The sequence below is a fragment of the Babylonia areolata genome, chromosome 6 (genome assembly GCF_041734735.1).
Source record: "Babylonia areolata isolate BAREFJ2019XMU chromosome 6, ASM4173473v1, whole genome shotgun sequence".
Classification (NCBI taxonomy): domain Eukaryota; kingdom Metazoa; phylum Mollusca; class Gastropoda; order Neogastropoda; family Buccinidae; genus Babylonia; species Babylonia areolata.
The window spans coordinates 31,950,402-31,971,151 of record NC_134881.1 but is presented as its reverse complement, the minus strand read 5'-3'; the positions used below and the strand labels follow the sequence as shown (position 1 = coordinate 31,971,151).

The following is a 20,750-nucleotide window of genomic DNA, read 5'->3' as shown; positions in this document are numbered from 1 at the left end:
AAAACAGCCTCGAAGATTATGAAACACTCAGAGCTGTACTTTCGCTTTTAGGTGTACTTTCGCCTTTAAAAAAAGGAAAAAAAGAAAATGCGGATGAAAACAACAACAACAAAACAAAGAAGAAAAGACGGATTCACAGCTGAAATTAATCGAATTAAATATAGTTACACAAACAACAGACATTTCGTCAAACTATATCACACCGTTCAACTTCTTCGCGCACTTTCCGTTTGTGGAAGCAATACTGTTGTCCTACTTTTCGATGAAGTTAATCTCTAAAACAACAACATTACATCAAAAAAACATTAATTAGATCACTGAACATTTGCTTTGAAAAATTCTACAAGTATTTTCCTTCTTTATTCTAATACTTAAGTTCAATCGCCAAAACATTAATCTCTATATCACCAATTTTGTGTTTGTAAAAGTAAGCGTAGAGATTATGTTGACGAAGAGCACATTCACAGATTGCAATGTCAGCTGCTGGTGTTTTCGAGATGGGTGCTGCTAAATCTTTCCAAACTTCATACGTGTCCGTTGCATTCTTCCACTTCAACTGCAGATCCTTTTAACAGTGGTGTGTGAAACTTTGTGGTTTTCATCACGGCCAGTGTTTTTTTGATTAGCTGCTTTTATTGATTTAACAATTACTGTTACTCAGCGGTCTTCACCCATGTCAGACTTAACTCAAAAATGTAACATCAGTGACAGGGCCGGCTTCACACAGTGAACCCGTGGTCAGACCGTGACCATGAGTACGGCTAGGACATGAACTTCGAATATATATTTTTTTCAATTGCACTGTATGTAGCAGCTTGACTACCACATTTGTTGGAGGGTGCCAGTTTTATTGACATCTCACCACACCTGTACTATACATATTATACAAACAGTGTCAAGACTCCATGACTGATTATGACAACTCTAGTCTGTTATATAACTTATAACTTATATTGTGTGCAATGTAAAAAAAAGAATACTGAATCAGACAGAACACTGACAATGTCTACTGTTCAATATAGATTACCAACTAATAAATCAGTTGAGTGGTCACTTTCAATAATCACTCACATGTGTCCACACTAAGCATGCACACTTGTTTGCACACGTGTACACACACATACACATGCACGCACGCACACATGCACACACACACACACTCATTCACTCTCTCTCTCTCTCTCTCTCATAGAAATCTGTATAATGATACTTTCAATAATCACTCATGTGTGTCCACACTGAGTGTACACACTTGTTTGCACACACACACACACACACACACACAAATATCTGTTGACATTTAAAAGAATCACTTAGTTTCTTTATTGATCACAATATTAGTCGTAGTAGAAGTGTAGTATAGACACTGGCAGTCATCTGCCTAGACCTCTCGGCCTTTTTAAATTTTATGTCCCCATCGAATCTTCATCTTCACTTCTTCCATTTTATTTTATTTATTAATTTTCTTCTTTTGTTTGTTGTTGTTGGGCAGTGTACGCAAGTACACTTCTGCAAGAAACTTTGTTTTATTCATCATGGTTAAAAAAAATTCTTAGTGGGAGACCAAGCTCTAGTCTAAGCGCTTTACAAACAGGGGGTCATTTACACAACAGGCTGCCTATCTGGGTAGAGCCAATTGACGGCTGCCATTGGGCATTTCCGGGGGTGTGCATGCTGGGTATGTTATTGTTTCCATAACCCACCGAATGCTAACATGGATTACAGGGTCTTTAACGTGTGTATTTGAACTTCAGCGTGAGTATACACACAAAGGGGGTTCAGACACTGGCAGGTCGGAAAAATCTCCACCGTTTACCCACCAAGCGCCACTGAGATTCGAACCCGGGACCCTCAGATTGAAAGTCTAATGCTTTAGCCATTTGGCTATTATGCCCATTGCTTCTAAGGTAATGTTGCTGGGGTGTCAAGTAATTACATTTTAATGGTTCATGTTACTGTCAGACAGCTTGTCATATTCATGATACTGCCATTTTATAGTCTGGCCAAAAATTGATTAAATCATTCAATCAGCAATTCAGTTCAGACACAGACCCACAATTTGACACAAATTAACAGGTAACACATGTTTATTAAAAAAAAAAAAAATTATATGTATTTGTATTTAAAATTTTTTTTTACCACAACAGATTTCTCTGTGTGAAATTCGGGCTGCTCTCCACAGGGAGAGCGCATCGCTATACTACAGCGCCACCCATTTTTTTGTATTTTTTCCAGCGTGCAGTTTTATTTGTTTTTGCTATCGAAGTGGAATTTTCTACAGAATTTTGCCAGGAACAACCCATTTGTTGCTGTGGGTTCTTTTACGTGCGCTAAGTGCATGCTGCACACCGGACCTCGGTTTATCATCTCATTCGAATGACTAGCATCCAGGCCACCAGTCCACTTAAGGTCTAGTGGAGGGGGAGAAAATATCGGCGGCTGAGCCGTGATTCGAACAAGTGCGCTCAGAATCTCTCGCTTCCTAGGCGGACGTGTTACCTCTAGGCCATCACTCCACAGGCCATCACTCCACTCCGTGGAGTATGCTCTGTTTGTAATGTTCTACAGGAATAAATATCAAACATGATAGTGCATTTAATCATATATGTAAAGATGCTTACATAATGCATACATTCACCCTTTTTCTCTCTCTTCAGTTTCTCACTCTCGGTCACATACACACACACACACACACGTGCACACACACACACACATGCACACACACACACACACACACACACACACACACGTGCACACACACACACACACACACACACACACACACACACACACACACACAGAGATTTTTTCAAGAATCAGAAAGGCAGTGAATATCAGCAAGCTTCATCACTTCTTGTACATCTATATATATGTACTGGATATTATGATATGCATCTGATTGACAGCAGAGTTTATCATGGTATAGTAATAGATTGAAAATCTAACTTTCAGTGTTCAAACTTCAATCGAGATGTAGCGCCCAGTGAAAAACAGAGACCAAATCAAGAATAATTTAAAGTAAATAAAACCAAAGAAAATGTATTTTTAAACCTTTACAGGGTTTCGTGTTATTGTTAATGATACGCCCATGCCATTGATATACATTTATGTATATATATATATATATATATATATATACATATCTATCTATCTATATGTGTGTGTGTGTGTGTGTGAGCTTCTGCTTCTCTGCAAGCCCACTAGGCACTTGCATTTAATGTATAATATAGTTTGGCTGGCCCATGTTTATTCACTTGTTTTCACTGCCAGGTTTCATCATGTGGCTGTGGTATACCTCACCAGTCTGAAGCTTTGTCAGTTTTGTTTATCTATCAAGGAAACTCGCCCTTTTAAAGACTTTCTGTATGCCTCCTTGTTCACTTCATGAATGTTCTGTGTATGTACAGACTACAGTTAATTTCAGCAGGTAATTTTCCTCTGTATCTTGCACCAGAACACGTACACCACAACACATGATTTATAGACCATAGTATATTTTCCCTGTCTATGTTATTTAAATAATGAAAAGAAATAGAAACCTTGCACACAAGCTGCATCTTCAAACATAATACTATTGAGGAGGCAAAGGTAATGAGAGGCCAAGTTACAAGACGAGTCACCACCCTCCCGAGACCCTGAATAGGTTTAGGGTGCTAGTCTTTGAATGAGATGATAAACTGATGTCCAGTGTGCAAGATACGCCTTAGTCTGGTTGTAATGGACTTAGTTGTTCTTGAATAAATTCAGTAGCGAAGACTGGTACTAGTGGTAGCATTAGATTTTACTTTTTAGAAATATTCAGTTAGTTTATGAATAAGACTTGAGATTTTATTTACTGAATCAGCTATATGAGTATATCACATGAGTTGAGAGATGCTTGGTTAGACTTGAATTAAGATGACAATGAAATTATGTTGATAATTCTCAGAAGTAGGAGTTAACTGTTGGATCATGATAATACATGGCTGTATCATTACTTTAATCATTTGTTAAAAATTTTGTTCTGGAAGTAAGATTAGTTTTTATCATATTTTGTGCTGAAATTATATCTTCAGATTTAAAATATTTTTCATATTCTTTTGATATTCTACTGAACACAGTGTGTTTTTTCTTTTCAGGTTCTCTTTACAATTATGGCTTGTTAGGAAGTTTTCAGCATGGGAGCCCATTAGGGGCGACCAGATGTGGGAGGTGGGATGCAAACTGGAGACCTTTTTGCTGGAGATTTACAGACTGGAGCTGAAAAACTTTTGCACTGAACACTTGGTGTCAGATTCTGTCATCTTTAGTTTATATGGGATCGTTACAGAGTAACAGACTGGGCAGCATAGTGGCTACACAGTGGACTTGAAAAAAAAGAGAAGAAGTTCTGTGTGTGCTATGATAAAGTTGAGAAATCACAATTGAGATTGTACACGAATTCTTGTTGACAAGGTCATAGACTGGTGTTGGATGAGTTGGTGGACCTGTGTTATCAACCGGAAGACATCCATCATTGGTGACCTTGTCAGCATAAAGAAAGACCTCACAACCTGACCTGTATTATCAGCCGGAAGACATCCATCATTGGTGACACTGTCAGCATAAAGAAAGACCTCACAACCTGACCTGTATTATCAGCCGGAAGACATCCATCATTGGTGACACTGTCAGCACAAAGAAAGACCTCACAACCTGACCTGTATTATCAGCCGGAAGACATCCATAACTGGTGACACTGTCAGCACAAAGAAAGACCTCACAACCTAAGTACCCTGTGCCAGCACACTGACACAAAACCATGCCATTTATCTTTGAGCCAGAGTGTGGGCCAAAGTGCCGCTCCAAGCAGCACAGCTTAGAGGTGAACTCTGTGATCACCAAAGGCTCTCTGCTGGAACTACAGGCATACACCAGGCTCTGCCACACATGGGCCCAACACACTGATGTGGCTGGTCGCAGTGCATTGCATGTGGCTGCTTCATGTGGCAAGATAGATATTGTGGAATGGCTGCTGACATTGAAACACCAGGATCCTTCTCAAAAGGACAAAGAGTCAGGATGGACTGCACTGCACCGGGCTCTGTTTTATGGCCAGTTAGCTGCAGCAAGGTTGCTGGTTCAGGTGGGTATTCAGTTCTCATTTCAGTTCTGTATATAGTGGTAATCCTTGACTTCACTTTATGAGCATGAGAATTAGAAATGGCCTAAGAATTGATGCCGTATGTCAGAAAACATAATGTTGGTCCTCCCAGTTAATGAAATGTGTATTTAGCATTATGATCACTATGTGACATTTTTTTTTCTCATTTGTGAAAGTGGGAGGGATTAAAGAAAAATGAAACATTTTGCCTGAGTTATATTTTTTTGCATAAATTGCAAGTATGTGTACCAGCTGTATATGGGCATTCATGTGCTTGCTGGAGCAGCCTGCTTGACAATTCATCCACCCCAGTGCCCACCCCTATCCCCTATTACTGTATGAGAATACTATTTGTGATGTATGGAAATATATATGTCATTGATAAGGAAATCAAGGGTTCAAGGGTTGGCCAAGAGAAGAGGAAAAAACAACACCAAAAACCAAAAAAACTCAGCAACAAAAAACATAACCCCCCCACACACCCCCAAAAAAAAGAAAAGAAAAAAAACAACAACAACAACAGCAACAACAAAACAACACACACACACACACACAAAGAAACACACACAGAATAAACAGCTTGCGATTTGATTTTCTGCACATAAGTTTAATAAAAGTAAATTTGTGTTTGATTTGAGCCTTTCCTCTGTCATTGCTACTGTGTGCACGTCAAATGGTAGATATAGGACAAGCCTTTTTGAGGAAGTGGCTGAGTTTGTTCCAGTGTACCTTTATTTACCAGTGTGCTAGCTGAATCAGTAGTATAAGTAACATTGAACTGAAGTTGTGTTTCTTATAAATGGAGAGTTACCACTCTGTATTGTTGTTTAATATTTTACTTTGCAGGCCTCATTTTTCTTTCATTCCTACTGATTGGTTCTTTACTTTCAGCTTTTTATTTATTTATTTTTCTGAGTTTTGTTTTTGCAGAATAATGCTGACCTGTATTGTAGAGATCATGAAGGTTTAGGACCTTTGGATTTGGTGACAAGGGACCGACCCAGACAGCTTACTTTCGATGCGAAAGGTATACAGTAAACAGTGATTAGTGTCATTTGAAAATGATTGTATAAAATCCAGTGCCCAAGATGACAGGTGAAAATGTAATATGACTATATAAACACCAACATCCAAGAACTGTGTGCACTGGGGATGCAGCTGTTGGCACAACTGGTTATAACTCAATCTCTGAGTTAGTGTAATATTTGAAACGTACAGTTTTGTCATTGAATGTTTCATTGCTTCAGGCAGTTTGATTTCAACATTCATGTATTCATCAAATATACATACCTTGGTACTTGACCAGCAACTCAAGAAAGGGGACATGTGGGCAAGTGTGTGTGTGTGTGTGTGTGTGTGTGTGACACACTACTTACTGATATTATTTGTTGTCCAAAGAGTTATGGATTTTGTGATCTTTTATTTTCTCAATGGAATCTGTTTCAAAATCTTTTGATTACTTCTAGATGTTTCTAATATGTGTTTATTATTCCTTTCAGTTTGAGATATGTTAGTTTTCAGATTTCTTTTTGAAGGAATTTTTTTATGATTACATTATGCATAATGATTGATAGTTATAATAATTAAGAACTTTACTAAAGTTAGTTTACTTGTTTAGTTAATTATTTTATGAAATCTGATGAAAAACAAATATAAAACTTATTTTTGTAAGACTCATGTTCACCAAAACCATTATGGAATATCAAACTAGTTGTTTTGGATGTTTCCAGGTAATAAAAGAAACTTGTTTAAAAAAATCTTATAAAGACTATGATGCAGTGTCATGATTATGATGTGTTACTTATACATGTACAGAATGCAATGAAGTATACTCTTGGGGTGACAACACCAACCTGACACTGGGTCATGGGAGTGAACAGCACAGAACAATGCCAGAAGTTGTGGACACATTCAGACGATTTTCTGTGTCCATCAAACAGGTAAGATCTTGTGATATATATTCTTTCTCTACCCTCTCTCTCTCTCTCTCTCTGTAATAATTTGTTTTGCTGTGTTGCTTGCTCACTTTTGCAAGGTGTGTATTATTTCTGTAGAGAAGAAAAAACACCAACACTCACAGAAGTTGAAAGGAAATACACAAAATATGACTGTTTCCGTAGAGAGAGAGAAAAAAAAAAGAACAACACTCATAGACTATGAAAAGAAGTGACACTGAGCAAAACTGTATGTCATATCACATACTTTACTTTCAAATTAACCCTTTCGCTGCCAGGAAAATAAGATTTAAGTGAAATCTATTTGCCAGGGTTTTTTCACAAAAAACGGGTATAAATTTTCAAAAAATTCTGTGCTCTTTGTTATTTGAGAAAGACCCATAAAAGTATACATTTTCTGAAAGGTAAATGAATAAGAATACAAAACATATGATGTTTTCCCATTTTATATATTTTTAGTGACATGCTGTTGTTTTGAAATCAGTGTTTTGTTTTTTGTCACATTTTCAACTTGTTCATTGCAAACATTAGTCAGGTAATTTGCACTAAAATATCATATTTTCTGGGCAAATGGATATCTGCACACACAAAATCATACTAGAACAACCACAATAATTTAAAAAAAAAAAGAGACAGATACACAATGCATTGTGACTTCTCCAAGTGATAATATGGATGTGGGGCCACGCCCCCTCAGTCTCCACCCCCCTCCTCTTCACCCCTCTTACATGATCACTTGATCCAGTTCTCATCAGACCACGCCTACACTGTGTCTTGCTAATAATTCAGTTAGTTTGTGTCGTCTGCTACGGTTGTGCAGCCGGCATCACTCACTGATAGTCGTATCTTGGCCAATCTCTTGATTGCTCCCTTTATTTTCTATCAAATCATCATATAAATGTTCATCACTGTCTTCTCCTTCGAATTTACGCTTCAATTCTTTCTGAACATCAGCTAAAGAAAGCAATCTTCGTTGATTTAGTTCGCCACGATCGCATGTCTTGAGCACGGCATTAGTCCGACATTTTGTTGAGCGAGCGAGGAAAGGAGCTAGGCAAAACACTGCGACAGTGACCCAACCAAAACGTTCAAATAAAGGACTGCCTCATGACGTAGATGGGGTTTCTAGCCATGAATAGAATCCAGAAAGATTCCCCAAGCTAAAGCAACCAGCATTTTCGTCAACGAACTGAATGCAAACAAGGGAAAAGTCAGAATATTTCGATGACGAGTTATCTCATCATTGTGGCAGTGAAGCGTACATGCTTGCGATGACGAGTTATATAGGCAGCCTAGGGGTTAAGTTAGTGAGAGTGAACTGGCAGAAAGTGTAAAAAGCAGTTACTAAAATTTACTTTTTACCACTCACTATATGCGTTGATACTGATCCAAGTGTTTTTGTCTTGCTTGTTCCTGCTTGCAGATAGTTATGTGTAAATACCACACGGTATTCCTGGCTCACTCTGGCCATGTGTACACCTGCGGGCATGGTCAGGGAGGCAGGCTGGGGCACGGAGATGAGGTTACTTGTGTGGTAAGTCTGGAAAATGGTACTTTTCCTTTGTCTCTATTTGTTCTTTTTTGTTTCTTCCTCTGTCTCTGTCTGTTGGTTTTGGAAAGATTGGAAACTGAATGGGAAATGCTTTGTCAGTCAAAGATCAAACAGGGAGAAAGACAAGAATTAATGTCTCATTCATTTTTTGTAGTATTACAACTCAAATTTTATGTTTACATGTATACGCTTCCCTTTTATGTGTAATGTTGCGCTTGTCTTTTACGTGTTTTGTTTTCTGTCACACAGACGCCCAGGCTCGTGGAAGCCCTGCAGAAAGAAGAATGTGTTCAAGTGGCTGCTGCGAGGGATCACACCTTGTTTCTCACTGAAAAGTAGGTGTTTAAAGTGCAATGTTAATAGCACCTGAAGTCTTCTTGTGCATTGTGACAATCTGAAAAAGAGGGAGAATTTTAAGAAATGATAAAGTAAACTTACATTAACATCTTGTAGTGTTATTATGTAAGTTGTCATGTGATTTACAGCCTATAAATGTAATGACAGTGTTAAAAAAATCCCCCAAACTTCTGTACTGAACCTTGCTCACTGCAATATACCAACATGAAAACAAAAGTATGAATGCAATGGCTGTGTGTATAAGGCATATCACATACAGTTCACCAGATGGGTGTTATACACAGACAGCACATGTTTCAGGAATTGTCTGTACAGCTGTGGTCTGAACAGCTGCCACCAGTTGGGGTTGACGGTGACAGGGAACAAAGACACCAGCAAGAGTCTGCTGCCTGCCAAGGTCAGTGATACTAAAACGCTTGCCTGCACTTGGCTTCTACTGTTACATCCACAGTCTCATGCATAGAGTAAAATGTTTACCCACCCCCGAAAACGGAGTATGGCTGCCTACATGGCAGGATAAAAACGGTCATACACGTAAAAGCCCACTCGGGAACATATGAGTGAATGTGGGAATTACAGCCCACGAACGAAGAAGAAGAAGTTTACACACTTTCATTTACGTTGGTTGGTTGTGCATGTGTGTGTGTGTGTGTCCGTGTGTGTGTGTGAGTTTGCATGCTTACGTCCATACTGATGTTAGTGTTTCTTTCACGCATGTCAGTTTTGATGGGCATAGCCAAAATATGATAGTTATTTGAATATCTAGATTTGTATCTTTACTTATTTATTGTGTTCATTTGTTTCTAAGATTGTTATTTGAATATCTAAATTTGTGTATTTGCTTATTTATTGTGTTCAGTTTTGGAAGGGTTTTCCTATTTATCATTATACAGTTACCTCTACTTTGATATCAGTTTCTTTTGTGATTATTATGGTATTGAAATATTGGGACTGATAATTTGTATTATGCTTTTCTTCTGGGACTGTTCTGATTATATTTGGTTTGTAAACTTGAGTTAGGTTGTATCCACTGTAACTCTGTAAGGAACAAAAAATGGTTGCATGCACACATTATGCAGAAATCCACACACACAGACGCTCAAGCATTTTCTGGATGTTTTTCTGTTTTCACTGTTCATTTTAAATCAAGAAAAAGGCTTTGGGAGGAGCTTTTTTATCTTCTTTTTTCGCGATGAAATCAAAATAAGTGCATTCAGACTTCTTTTCTATACCTTCTCAGACATGACTTTCATCTTGATTTGTATGATATCAGATGCCTCAATGTTTAAAGAATTTACTCTGAGACATTCATACAACTTCATTTTGAAAGAATGAAAACAGAGATGATATGGTCTCAGTTTTACAGCAGATTTTTATTATTATTATTTTTTTGTGCAGAATACCATGATACTCTTTGCTTGGGGATTCATTTATGAAGTTTGTGGTTGGGGAAATGCACAAGGTAAAGGTGGACGTCTGCACATGTATTTGTTTCAGGTGAATGTGAAACTGCTGAAGGGCAAAACTATTGTTGGAATCTATGCTGGGCGTTTCCACTCTGTGGCTCACACTGTTGATGGTGTCTATACCTGTGGCCTGAATGCTGGGCAGATTGGTGAGTGAATTGTTGCCTTCGCAACAGCTTGGAGATAATAGTGGATGTGTCACAATTTGCTGTTTAAAGTTTACAAGGATTTATCTGGTGTCAGTAGGGTGGAGAAAGATTTCATAGCCCTAATGTTTCAGCAGTTAATCTTTCTTATGTCTTAGCTCTGTTCTGTTGTTTAATGTGTTTTTTTTATGGAAATTTTGTCATGATTCCATATGTATTTAATGCTTCTAAATGACAACAATAACAACAACAACAACAACAAAACAACAACAACAAAATGGAATGTGGGATTTTTGCGGAAATCAGTGGATAGTTTGCATATCACATAAATATGGACATTGACACAATTAAATAATGTATGCTTGTCACTTTGTGTGTGTGTATCATCACTTTCAAGTATACGCCTACAGCGACAGATGCACAAAAATGCATACACGCTTAAATACATGCACCCACAGCACATGTATTCATACACACTTAGGTGTGCATGCACAAACACACACACACACACACACAGAGTCATGCACAAAATACAGCCATAACAGAACCACAATGTTTTTCTCACAAACATTGAGTTGACAGTGAGCATGACTGTATTGTGCAGGTCATCCAAAAGGTGAGCAGTACCAGAGCCAGCTGCGGCAGGTGTCGCTGCTGCACCACAAGGACATCACCATCAGCAAAGTGCACACCTCGGATGCTGCCATCGTCTGCTTCACCGCTCGCGGCGACCTCATGCTCCTGCATGAGTACACGTGCAGAAAGATTGCTTTCAGGTGAGTGGAGAGTATATTTGCTGATGAAATCCTTTGAAAATCAGTTTCACTGTTTCATTGTCCAAGTGAGAGAAAAAAGAATGGTGTGGAGGATGAAGAGGTTGGGAAGCAGTGGGAATGGGTGGGTCAAATATGGCTTCTGGCAATGCTAAGTAGAATTCTCGAATATGACAATCTTGAATGCAAGTAAGAAGTATGTTTTGGCTGATAGTATGTAATGTATGATTGTATATAATCTCTTTCCAAAATGTTCCTCGTTCTGTTCCTTGTTCATTTCTATCAGCATGTATCTTCCATCCCTTTGATTCAGATTTATACATGCCTATAATCGACAGTTGTCAAAGTGCTTTCTTTTGTCTCAGCACAAGAGGAGGTTGGGTGGGTGTGGGTGTGTGTGTAGGGGGGAGGGGGTAGGGGCTCGGGGGGAGGGATTTGGTTTTTATTGGTTATGTCTTCTTTTTTTTTTTTTTTCTACAACATTCATGTCTGAGCTGTTGTCATGATTCCACTGCAAACAGAGTGACAGTCCAGAAGGTATTGTGACTTTACAATTGATTTCTTTTGTAGAACAGTTACAGACTCTGAGTGATCTGTCTTTCGAACATGCAACAGTATGATCAGTAAAAGTTTCTAAAAAGACAAAAGCTGGTTATTTTTGAATCACTTGTGTAAACAAAGTGAGTCTATGTTACAACCAGGTGTTCGGTTGTCTGCGTGTGTGTGTGTGTGTGTGTATCTGTGTGTCCGTGGTAAACTTGAACATTGCCATTTACTCTGGAAATACTTTGTCTGCCAATACCAAATTTGGTTTAAACATTGTATGAAAAAAAAATCTTCACAGTCATACCAATAACAAAGTTGTAAGTCTCCCGAATTAAGCCGTACCTCCGAATCATAATGGAGTCTGCACTAGTGGGTTACGATAAACGTAATTTTAGGAAAAATATTTCCTTTCGTTGCGATTCATTCTGAAATCCGAAAATTCTAAAAACCGCTTCCCACTGAGTTACTAGAAGGTAGGTTGTGTTTGAAGATTACATGACCTCATTTTTCGTGTTCACAATTAAAAGGAAAGAAATACAAATTCTGGACAGAATACATACAGTGATACTAACTACACCATCGACATGTTTATTGCATATGAATATTTCTTCTTCTGTGTTCGTGGGCTGCAACTCCCATGTTCACTCGTATGTACACGAGTGGGTTTTTACATGCATGACCGTTTTTTTTTTTTTACCCTGCCATGAAGGCAGCTGTACTCTGTTTTCGGGGGTATATGAATATTTTAAAGTGGACACTGAACTAACTGGAATGAACATAAAAGAAAAACTGAATTGATCGTTTTTTTTAGCCCATTGTAGACTGGTTCATGCAGATCAAGAGGTCTACCTTGTGTTGTGATGTGCTTGAAGTAGTGGCACCAAAATAAAATAAAAATCTAGATATGATAAAACACACAAAAAACATAATTTAAACTGCGTCATTCTGTCCACTACAATCACATCTACTTACCACATGAAGAAGAAAATGTCAAAAATGATGTAAGCTGCGCCGCAGCCGTGGGGATGAGTCTGCTTGCTTCAGAACTGAACATGCATGGTTCAGTCCTGCTCGCATGCCTTTTTTTTATCTTTTTTTTTCTCCCAAGCTTACATATAATGTTTGATACAGAGCACTTTTCAACGATTAAAAAATTTTTTTTTTTCTCCTCATGATTCCTTTACTGGGTAAAGCGTGCGCGCAAAGCACAAGTGAATCTTGAAGGCTTTGCCTCTTATTTTTTCTATAGTTTATATATGAATAACTTGTATATACCTTATCAAGTTATCTTCTGCTTTCTTCATGGATACATTTGCGACTGATACAAATGTTTGGTGATGTTGAGAGTAAAAAAGAAAAAGTCACTGTCCAGGTTTGTTTAGTTACTCTGCTTATTGTTGTATTGGTAGCAGTTAGCCATTGAAAGGTGTCAGTTGAGAATGAGAGGACACCTGTTGTTGTGTGCAGGTGGCAGGACATCGAGAAGGTGTGTGTGGTGGGAGGTAACCTGGACCACAACACAGACCTGGATGTCTTGAGGGAGAAGGGGGGCTCTGAGTTGAAGGTGGTACTCATGAACAACTCAGGCAAGGTGAGACACATCCCCTTTTAGGCGGGAGGGGGGCAGGGCAGGTAGGGATGGTGTGGTATCCCATTTTTTATACCTTCCCATGGACAGTTATCAGTGTTCTGAGTGTAGCTTGCTCCACTGAGCTTCATAATGCTATGCTGCTATGCTCAAAATAAAAATACTGTGCTGAAGTAGCAAAAATCAAGAAGCGTTTTTCTTTGATGAATTGATTGATACTGTGAGTAATTTCAACTCTTGCATTAGAGGAAACTGAGCCTGTGATGTGGGTGGTGCTGTACTTTCAGCCAGTGAGAAGCAGCATTTTTCTTTGATGATTCGATTGATACTGTGAGTGATCTAACTCTTGCATTGGGGGAAACTGAGCCTGTGATGTGCGTGGTGCTGTACTTTCAGCCAGTGAGAATGTTCATTCTGTGGCTTATGATCGGGCGCCAGGCATTTGGAACTTAGTTTATGTTTCCCCCCACTTCCGTTTGAGAGAAGAACTGTTCCATCCGTCATTCCTATGCAGTGTTCACTTACCTCAATTACACCATCTTGTTTGAAAGAAAATGTCAGTGAAAATAAAAGCCAGTTAACTCACAATACCATGTTTCTTTGCCACCACATTTATTTCCGAAATGCTTGACAGCCCTAATCGTGGCTGGGTTTTTGTTTTCTGCAGGTGTTCATGTGGCGAAACGGCAACCCCAACCTGAAGCGTTGCCACTTTGCCATCCGCCGTGAGGTGTGTGTGAAGGACGTTGCTATTAACATGGGTGGCTTGCTGCTGATCACTGACCTGGGGGAGGCCTTTGCCGGGTACATGTCTGGCAAGAAGTCTGTCAACCTCCACAAGGATGCTGACAAAGACAATAATAAAGGTAGTACAAATAATTGAGTATATATATAGATAAATGAAAACATTTCAAATTAAAAAAAGGAAAAAAAAGTTTACTATGATAAATGAATGAATGAATGATATGGGTACTTATATAGCACCTATTTTCAGTCGGAGACCAAACTCTAAGCACTTTACAAACATGGGGTCATTTGCACATCAGGCTGCCTACCTGGGTAGAGCCGACTGACGACTGCCATTGGGAGCTCATCATTCATTTCCTGTGTCATTCAGTCAGGTTAAGTCATGCACGCATGCACGCTCAGACATTTTACATGCTTATTTTGTTTATTTACCTTGCCATGTAGGCAGTCATACTCTGTTTTGGGGGTGTGTATGCTGGGTATGTTCTTGTTTCCATAACCCACTGAACGCTGACATGGATTACAGGATCTTTTATGTGTATATTTGATCTTATCTTCTGCGTGTGTGTTTACACGAAGGGAATTCAAGCACAAGCAGGTCTGCATATCTGTTGACCTGTGGGATTGGAAAAATCTCCACCTTTTACCCAGTAGGTGCCCTCACCTAGATTTGAACCTCGGACACTCAGTTTGAAAGTCCAACGCTTTTACCACTTGGCTATTTCATGATTTCATGAAATATAAATGGGTAAATGAGAGAAATGGCATATTGACAGCAACCTAGCTGAAGTATACAAAAGTGGTAAGTAGAAATGTTTTTTAAATTTAAATAAAAGAAAAAGATTTGTACAGCAGACACACATTGTATGTTACAGAGTTTGGCACAGTGTCACTGATAGATCTGATGCTGAAGCATGAGGTGGAGGAAATCTCCCTGAGGCGGATACCTTTTATCCATCGCGCCACTGGCCTGGCCTGCGATGTGAAGGGAAGGAACTTTGCCATCACACAGGGATTGCCCAATCTATGGTATGTAGCAGTGGCAGCATCTGTGCAGCAATAGCTTCAATAGCAGCAACTGCAGCAGCAGCAGAAGTGACAATTCATGAAATACATAGGGGCTACAGACAGTACTGGCAACTACAGATCATAGTTTGATAATAAAAAAATTTGTTGCATAGTACCAACAACCAGTCTCTTTGAACTCGTTATGTATTATGTTTGCAACAGATCATCTAGTTACTTGAACAGCATTTTCTTTCGGGAAGTGTTAGACATTTTCTTACTCATATTGTTTCAGAATCATGATGCCAGTTGAATTGTTGTTGAGATGTGTATGTGACAGAACATATAAACTGAGTCTGAAATTTAGTGATTCCCGTTAGTCCAAGCTCATCTTTTCTTTTCCTTTCCTTTTGGGTCTTGTATGTAAACTGAAATTTATGATGTGATAATAAAATCTGGACAGTAAACCTTGAAATTACAATTGATGTGGGCTGTCTTGTTCTCTGTTGAGCACACAAATCGTCTCAAAAGATGCTTCTTCATAATGGTGAATAGCAGGTATAGTTTTGGTTGACTGATGTGGTTCATATATCTTTTTTGCAGTAATCTTCTTGATATTAGAATCAAATCGACTCAATGTGTTAAAATCCACAAACCTGTTTATGTGCAATTTGTTGCATACATGCTTGTGCACATGTACATTTACATATCCACACACACACAGACACACACACACTCACACACACACACACACACACACACATACACACACACACGCATGCCACATGCTTGCACAGCCACACACAGCCACTTGCATAAAATAACTTAGTCCATTGAAAACAAAACATGCAAAAGATGTTTTCCATAGATATGTACAGAAATGAAGTTGTGTAATGCTTTCAGGTTGACAGATGTTCCATTGTTATCGGACTCTGAGATCTATGCAGAATATCAACAGTTGATGGAGGAAGCTGATCTGTATGATGCTATCCATGATTGTGTGGTACAGGTCAGTAACTGGAGTCAACACTGCACTTTGCTTTGTGGGAATGATGTGGTGAATGCAGCAGCACTAAGCAACCAAACTCACTCCCTCACATGCACATGATGCACTCGCGTGCATGCTTACACACATATATGGACACGTATACACACACACATACACAGTGACACAGGCAGAGTAATATGAAGACATATGCACGAACCATTCACCATTCATTTGCTTTACTGATTAAGATAATCATAATGTGGTTTCGATGACCAATATCTGATAATGATGGAGAAAAAAAAAGTAGTGATGTAATACATCGCAATAAGATAGATTCCATGGACTTATTCATTATTATTATTAAGTGTACTGCTATTGTATTATTATCTTCACTAACTTTTTCTTTTACCCTTCTCACCACCCATGCAAATCTCAAGCGTAATATCTTAAACTGCTAACTGCTGAAGGAATGGTGGCCCAATGGTTAGATAGTTAGTGTACACTGGTACCAACCCTGTATGGACTGGGATTTTTACTTCCCCCTCCACTGGAGCTTGGGTGGTGCTCTGGGTGCAAGGCTTTCAGATGTGACATGAAGTAACGGTGTCTTCATGAATCCTGTGAAATCCCATGTTGATATTTCTAGATATATCTTCCTCACCCCATCCTCCACTCTTCTGCAATTGTAATGTGCTAACAATCGCTGAAATCCCTGTTCCCTTCGGCACATATAAACCCAAGCACATTTTATGTAACACTTTCAGGTTGGTGACCGCAAGTGGCCCACCCACATGTTCATCCTAGCGTCACGTGCTGACTACTTCCGCAAGCAAGTGCCCGGCTTGGCAGTTGAACCAGAGCCAAATGGGGAAAAGCCAGTCCTGGTGGTCAGCGATGTCCAGCCTGACGTCATGGAGCAGCTGCTCAAGTTCATCTACACTGACAATTGCGATGTGCTTTGTATTGGCAACAAGGTGTGTGCACACCTGGTTCGGTGTGTGTGTTGTGTGTATATGAATTTTGGAGTATTATGTGTGAAGTGTACTTGTGAAAGAGTTGGATGTGTGAGAGAGGGGTTAGGTGTAGTTTGGGAAGTTTGTTGTTATAGATGGTGTGCAGGGGAATGATGGGACTGAATTGGGTACATGAGGGAGGAGTTTGATGGAGAAGAGATTCATTTGGCTTGGAGGAGGTTTTGTGTTTCTTGGAGGTTATGCCTGAAGGAGGAGTTGAGTTAGTCAGATAGGGCTTTGGTGTGGTGAGTGTGTACATATGTGTTTGTGAGTGTGTGTGTACGTGTGTTCATGCATGAATTGCAAGGCTGTTGTGTGTGTTCATATATTTGCTTAAGTGTGTGTGAGATGGAAGAATGACATAAGTTTGGTCTTAAGATTATCAGTATGTTTATGATCATTGATTTTTTTTCTATCTGCTTGCAAACTGATAGAGAACAGCAAGGAGCACCAATTTGATGTTTCATTTGTTTGTTGGAACAAAACCTTATGTTCTTGCGTACTATTTAATATAAGCCTGTGGTATCATTTATGTGTGGTTTGAAACAACACCAGTTTCAGTTTGTATTCTGTATCTTGGTTAGCCTTCAACTCACATAAACCTGTGAATAACTCGAAAGTGTGTCCATGTTTTGAAGTTTGCATTCACTGTGTGTGTGACTGGTTGTTGAAGTTTGCCTTCACTGTGTGTGTGAGTGTGTGTGTGTGTGTTGAAGTTTGCCTTCCCTTTGTGTGTGCGTGTGTGTTGAAGTTTGCCTTCACTGTGTGTGTGACTGCTTGTTGAAGTTTGTCTTCACTGTGTGTCTGTGTGTTGAAGTTTGCCATCACTTTGTGGGTGTGTGTGTTGAAGTTTGCCTTCACTTTGTGTGTGTGTGTATTGAAGTTTGCCCTCACTGTGTGTGTGTGTATGTGTGTTGAAGTTTGCCCTCACTTTGTGTGTGTCTGTGTGTTGAAGTGTACCTTTACTGTGTATGTGTCTGTGTGTTAAGTTTGCCTTTACTGTGTGTCTGTGTATTGAAGTTTGCCCTCACTGTGTGTGTCTGTGTGTTAAAGTTTGCCCTCACTGTGTGTGTGTGTGTGTGTGTGTAATGAAGTTTGCCTTCACTGTGTTTGTGTGTGTGTGTGTGTTGAAGTTTGCCTTCACTGTGTGTGTGTCTGTATGTTGAAGTTTGCCATCACTGTGTGTGTGTCTGTGTGTTGAAGTTGACCTTCACTTTGTGTGTGTGTGTGTGTGTTGAAGTTTGCCCTCACTATGTGTGTGTCTGTGTGTTGAAGTTTGCCTCACTCTATGTGTCTGTGTGTTGAAGTTTGCCCTCACTTGTGTGTGTGTCTGTGTGTTGAAGTTTGCCCTCACTATGTGTGTGTGTCTGTGTGTTGAAGTTTGCCCTCACTATGTGTGTGTGTCTGTGTGTTGAAGTTTGCCCTTCACTATGTGTGTGTGTCTGTGTGTTGAAGTTTGCCCTCACTATGTGTGTGTGTCTGTGTGTTGAAGTTTGCCCTCACTATGTGTGTGTGTCTGTGTGTTGAAGTTTGCCCTCACTCTATGTGTCTGTGTGTTGAAGTTTGCCTTCACTTTGTGTGTGTGTGTGTGTTGAAGTTTGCCCTCACTATGTGTGTGTCTGTGTGTTGCAGTTTGCCCTCACTGTGTGTGTGTCTGTGTGTTGAAGTTTGCCATCACTGTGTGTGTGTCTGTGTGTTGAAGTTTGCCCTCACTATGTGTGTCTGTGTGTTGAAGTTTGCCCTCACTTTGTGTGTGTGTCTGTGTGTTGCAGTTTGCCCTCACTATGTGTGTGTGTCTGTGTGTTGAAGTTTGCCCTCACTATGTGTGTGTGTGTCTGTGTGTTGAAGTTTGCCCTCACTATGTGTGTGTCTGTTTGTTGAAGTTTGCCCTCACTATGTGTGTGTCTGTGTGTTGAAGTTTGCCCTCACTATGTGTGTGTGTCTGTGTGTTGAAGTTTGCCCTCACTATGTGTGTGTGTCTGTGTGTTGAAGTTTGCCCTCACTGTGTGTTGAAGTTTGCCTTCACTCACCTGGAGAGGAGAAGCAATGGCAGTTGGGTGGATGGGGACTGGCCGGAGGCGGACACCATTGCCTTTGATGGACGGGTAACGTCTGCCTTCATGGTGGAGCAGCGCCGGAAGAAGGCGAAGGGGGGCAAGGAGGGGAAGAAGGAGGAGAAGGAGGCACAGAGGGGAAGAGACCCTGTCAAGATCCTGCAGGAAGCTGCTCGCAAGTTTGGTGTCAAAGGCTTGTCCAAAAGGTGGGTGTTGTGTGGAAGGGGAGGTGTGTGTGTGTGTGTGTGTGTGTGGCCATGTTGTTTTTCTTTAAGGCTGGTTTAATTACACATACTTTTTTTTGTTTGTTTCTTTTTAGGCTTTGGAGACAAAACCTTTTACCTCACTCCTGTCTTGTTTAAAGCAATTTTGATTGGTTTTAAATGTTTCACTTTATTTTTCAAGATGGTTTTACTTTTACTTGTCACACACACATTTAAAAAGTGAAAATGTTTTAAAGAGTTAATTGAAAGCTTTTGAAACAAAAGGACATGGCAGTAAAAAAATACAGTGGAATTTATTGCAACACAATCGTAGTTTGGCAAAATAAATAAAATGATAAAAATGCTTTGTTCGAAAATATTATCATTGCGAATGTTTTGAGAAAGTCACTTTAGTTGAAATCTTTGGTTGATCTGTTTTTAGTGTTTGCTAAGTTTATTTTATTGTCCTAAAGATTACCATTTGTGGGTATCTAGGACAGGTGATTGATCTAAGCCAATCACAACACATAAAGTCTGCCATTTGTATTTTGAGGACAGATTGTTGGGTTGTGGTGTTTTGCTGAAAAGATGATCAGTGTCAAAGGAATCTGGTTTACCTGGAAAGAATGAAATATAAAGAGTCTGGAATGAAAGTTTCTGGACCCTTTATTCATTCCCAGAAATCTATACTTGCATTATCAGTTCAAAAACTTCATCTAATCACATGAGTGATTTTTACTTGCACTTTGTGATAGTCATGTAGAGCATGAGGACTTTAACCAGTCTGTTCTTTGTGTGCTCATTTGGTCAGAGGTTTCGTAAAGCAGCTGTGTAACAGACCAGTTTTCTCAATATGAAACTCAGTGGAATACAAATCATATTCATTTCACAGCATTATAATCAGTGATGGCAATGCACAACCAAGAGTTATTATTATTGTTTTTACAGTGTCTTACCTCTGTCAACCTGTTTCAGGCTGGAAGCTGTGAAGTGTGTCAATGGTGAGATTCAGCCAAGTGGCAAGAAGCTGCAGCCACCACGACGCATCAGATATGAAAGAACAAAGCTGTAAGTTGTACCTCTCAGTACAATTATTAACCTCTTCATCGCCTCATGACATATATATATATATATATATATATATATATATGTATATATATATATATATATATATATATATATATATATATATATATATATATATATATATGTGTGTGTGTGTGTGTGTGTGTGAG

General features: G+C 39.3%; 1 protein-coding gene across 1 annotated transcript in view; it reads left to right on the top strand.

The window, feature by feature from the left end:
* The first annotated feature begins 454 nt into the window (after positions 1–454).
* LOC143282935 (inhibitor of Bruton tyrosine kinase-like) overlaps positions 455–20,750 on the top strand; it is a 38,044-nt gene continuing 17,748 nt past the window's right edge. Inside the window, exons 1-16 of the mRNA XM_076588833.1 lie at positions 455–577; positions 4,119–5,104; positions 6,053–6,149; positions 6,938–7,062; positions 8,501–8,611; positions 8,879–8,964; positions 9,287–9,383; positions 10,484–10,601; positions 11,203–11,374; positions 13,385–13,508; positions 14,173–14,371; positions 15,128–15,281; positions 16,161–16,266; positions 17,010–17,219; positions 19,274–19,518; positions 20,491–20,583. Of these exons, the coding sequence (XP_076444948.1) occupies positions 4,781–5,104; positions 6,053–6,149; positions 6,938–7,062; positions 8,501–8,611; positions 8,879–8,964; positions 9,287–9,383; positions 10,484–10,601; positions 11,203–11,374; positions 13,385–13,508; positions 14,173–14,371; positions 15,128–15,281; positions 16,161–16,266; positions 17,010–17,219; positions 19,274–19,518; positions 20,491–20,583 (2,261 nt within the window). The 5' untranslated portion in view covers positions 455–577; positions 4,119–4,780. The remainder of the gene's footprint in view (positions 578–4,118; positions 5,105–6,052; positions 6,150–6,937; positions 7,063–8,500; positions 8,612–8,878; positions 8,965–9,286; positions 9,384–10,483; positions 10,602–11,202; positions 11,375–13,384; positions 13,509–14,172; positions 14,372–15,127; positions 15,282–16,160; positions 16,267–17,009; positions 17,220–19,273; positions 19,519–20,490; positions 20,584–20,750) is intronic.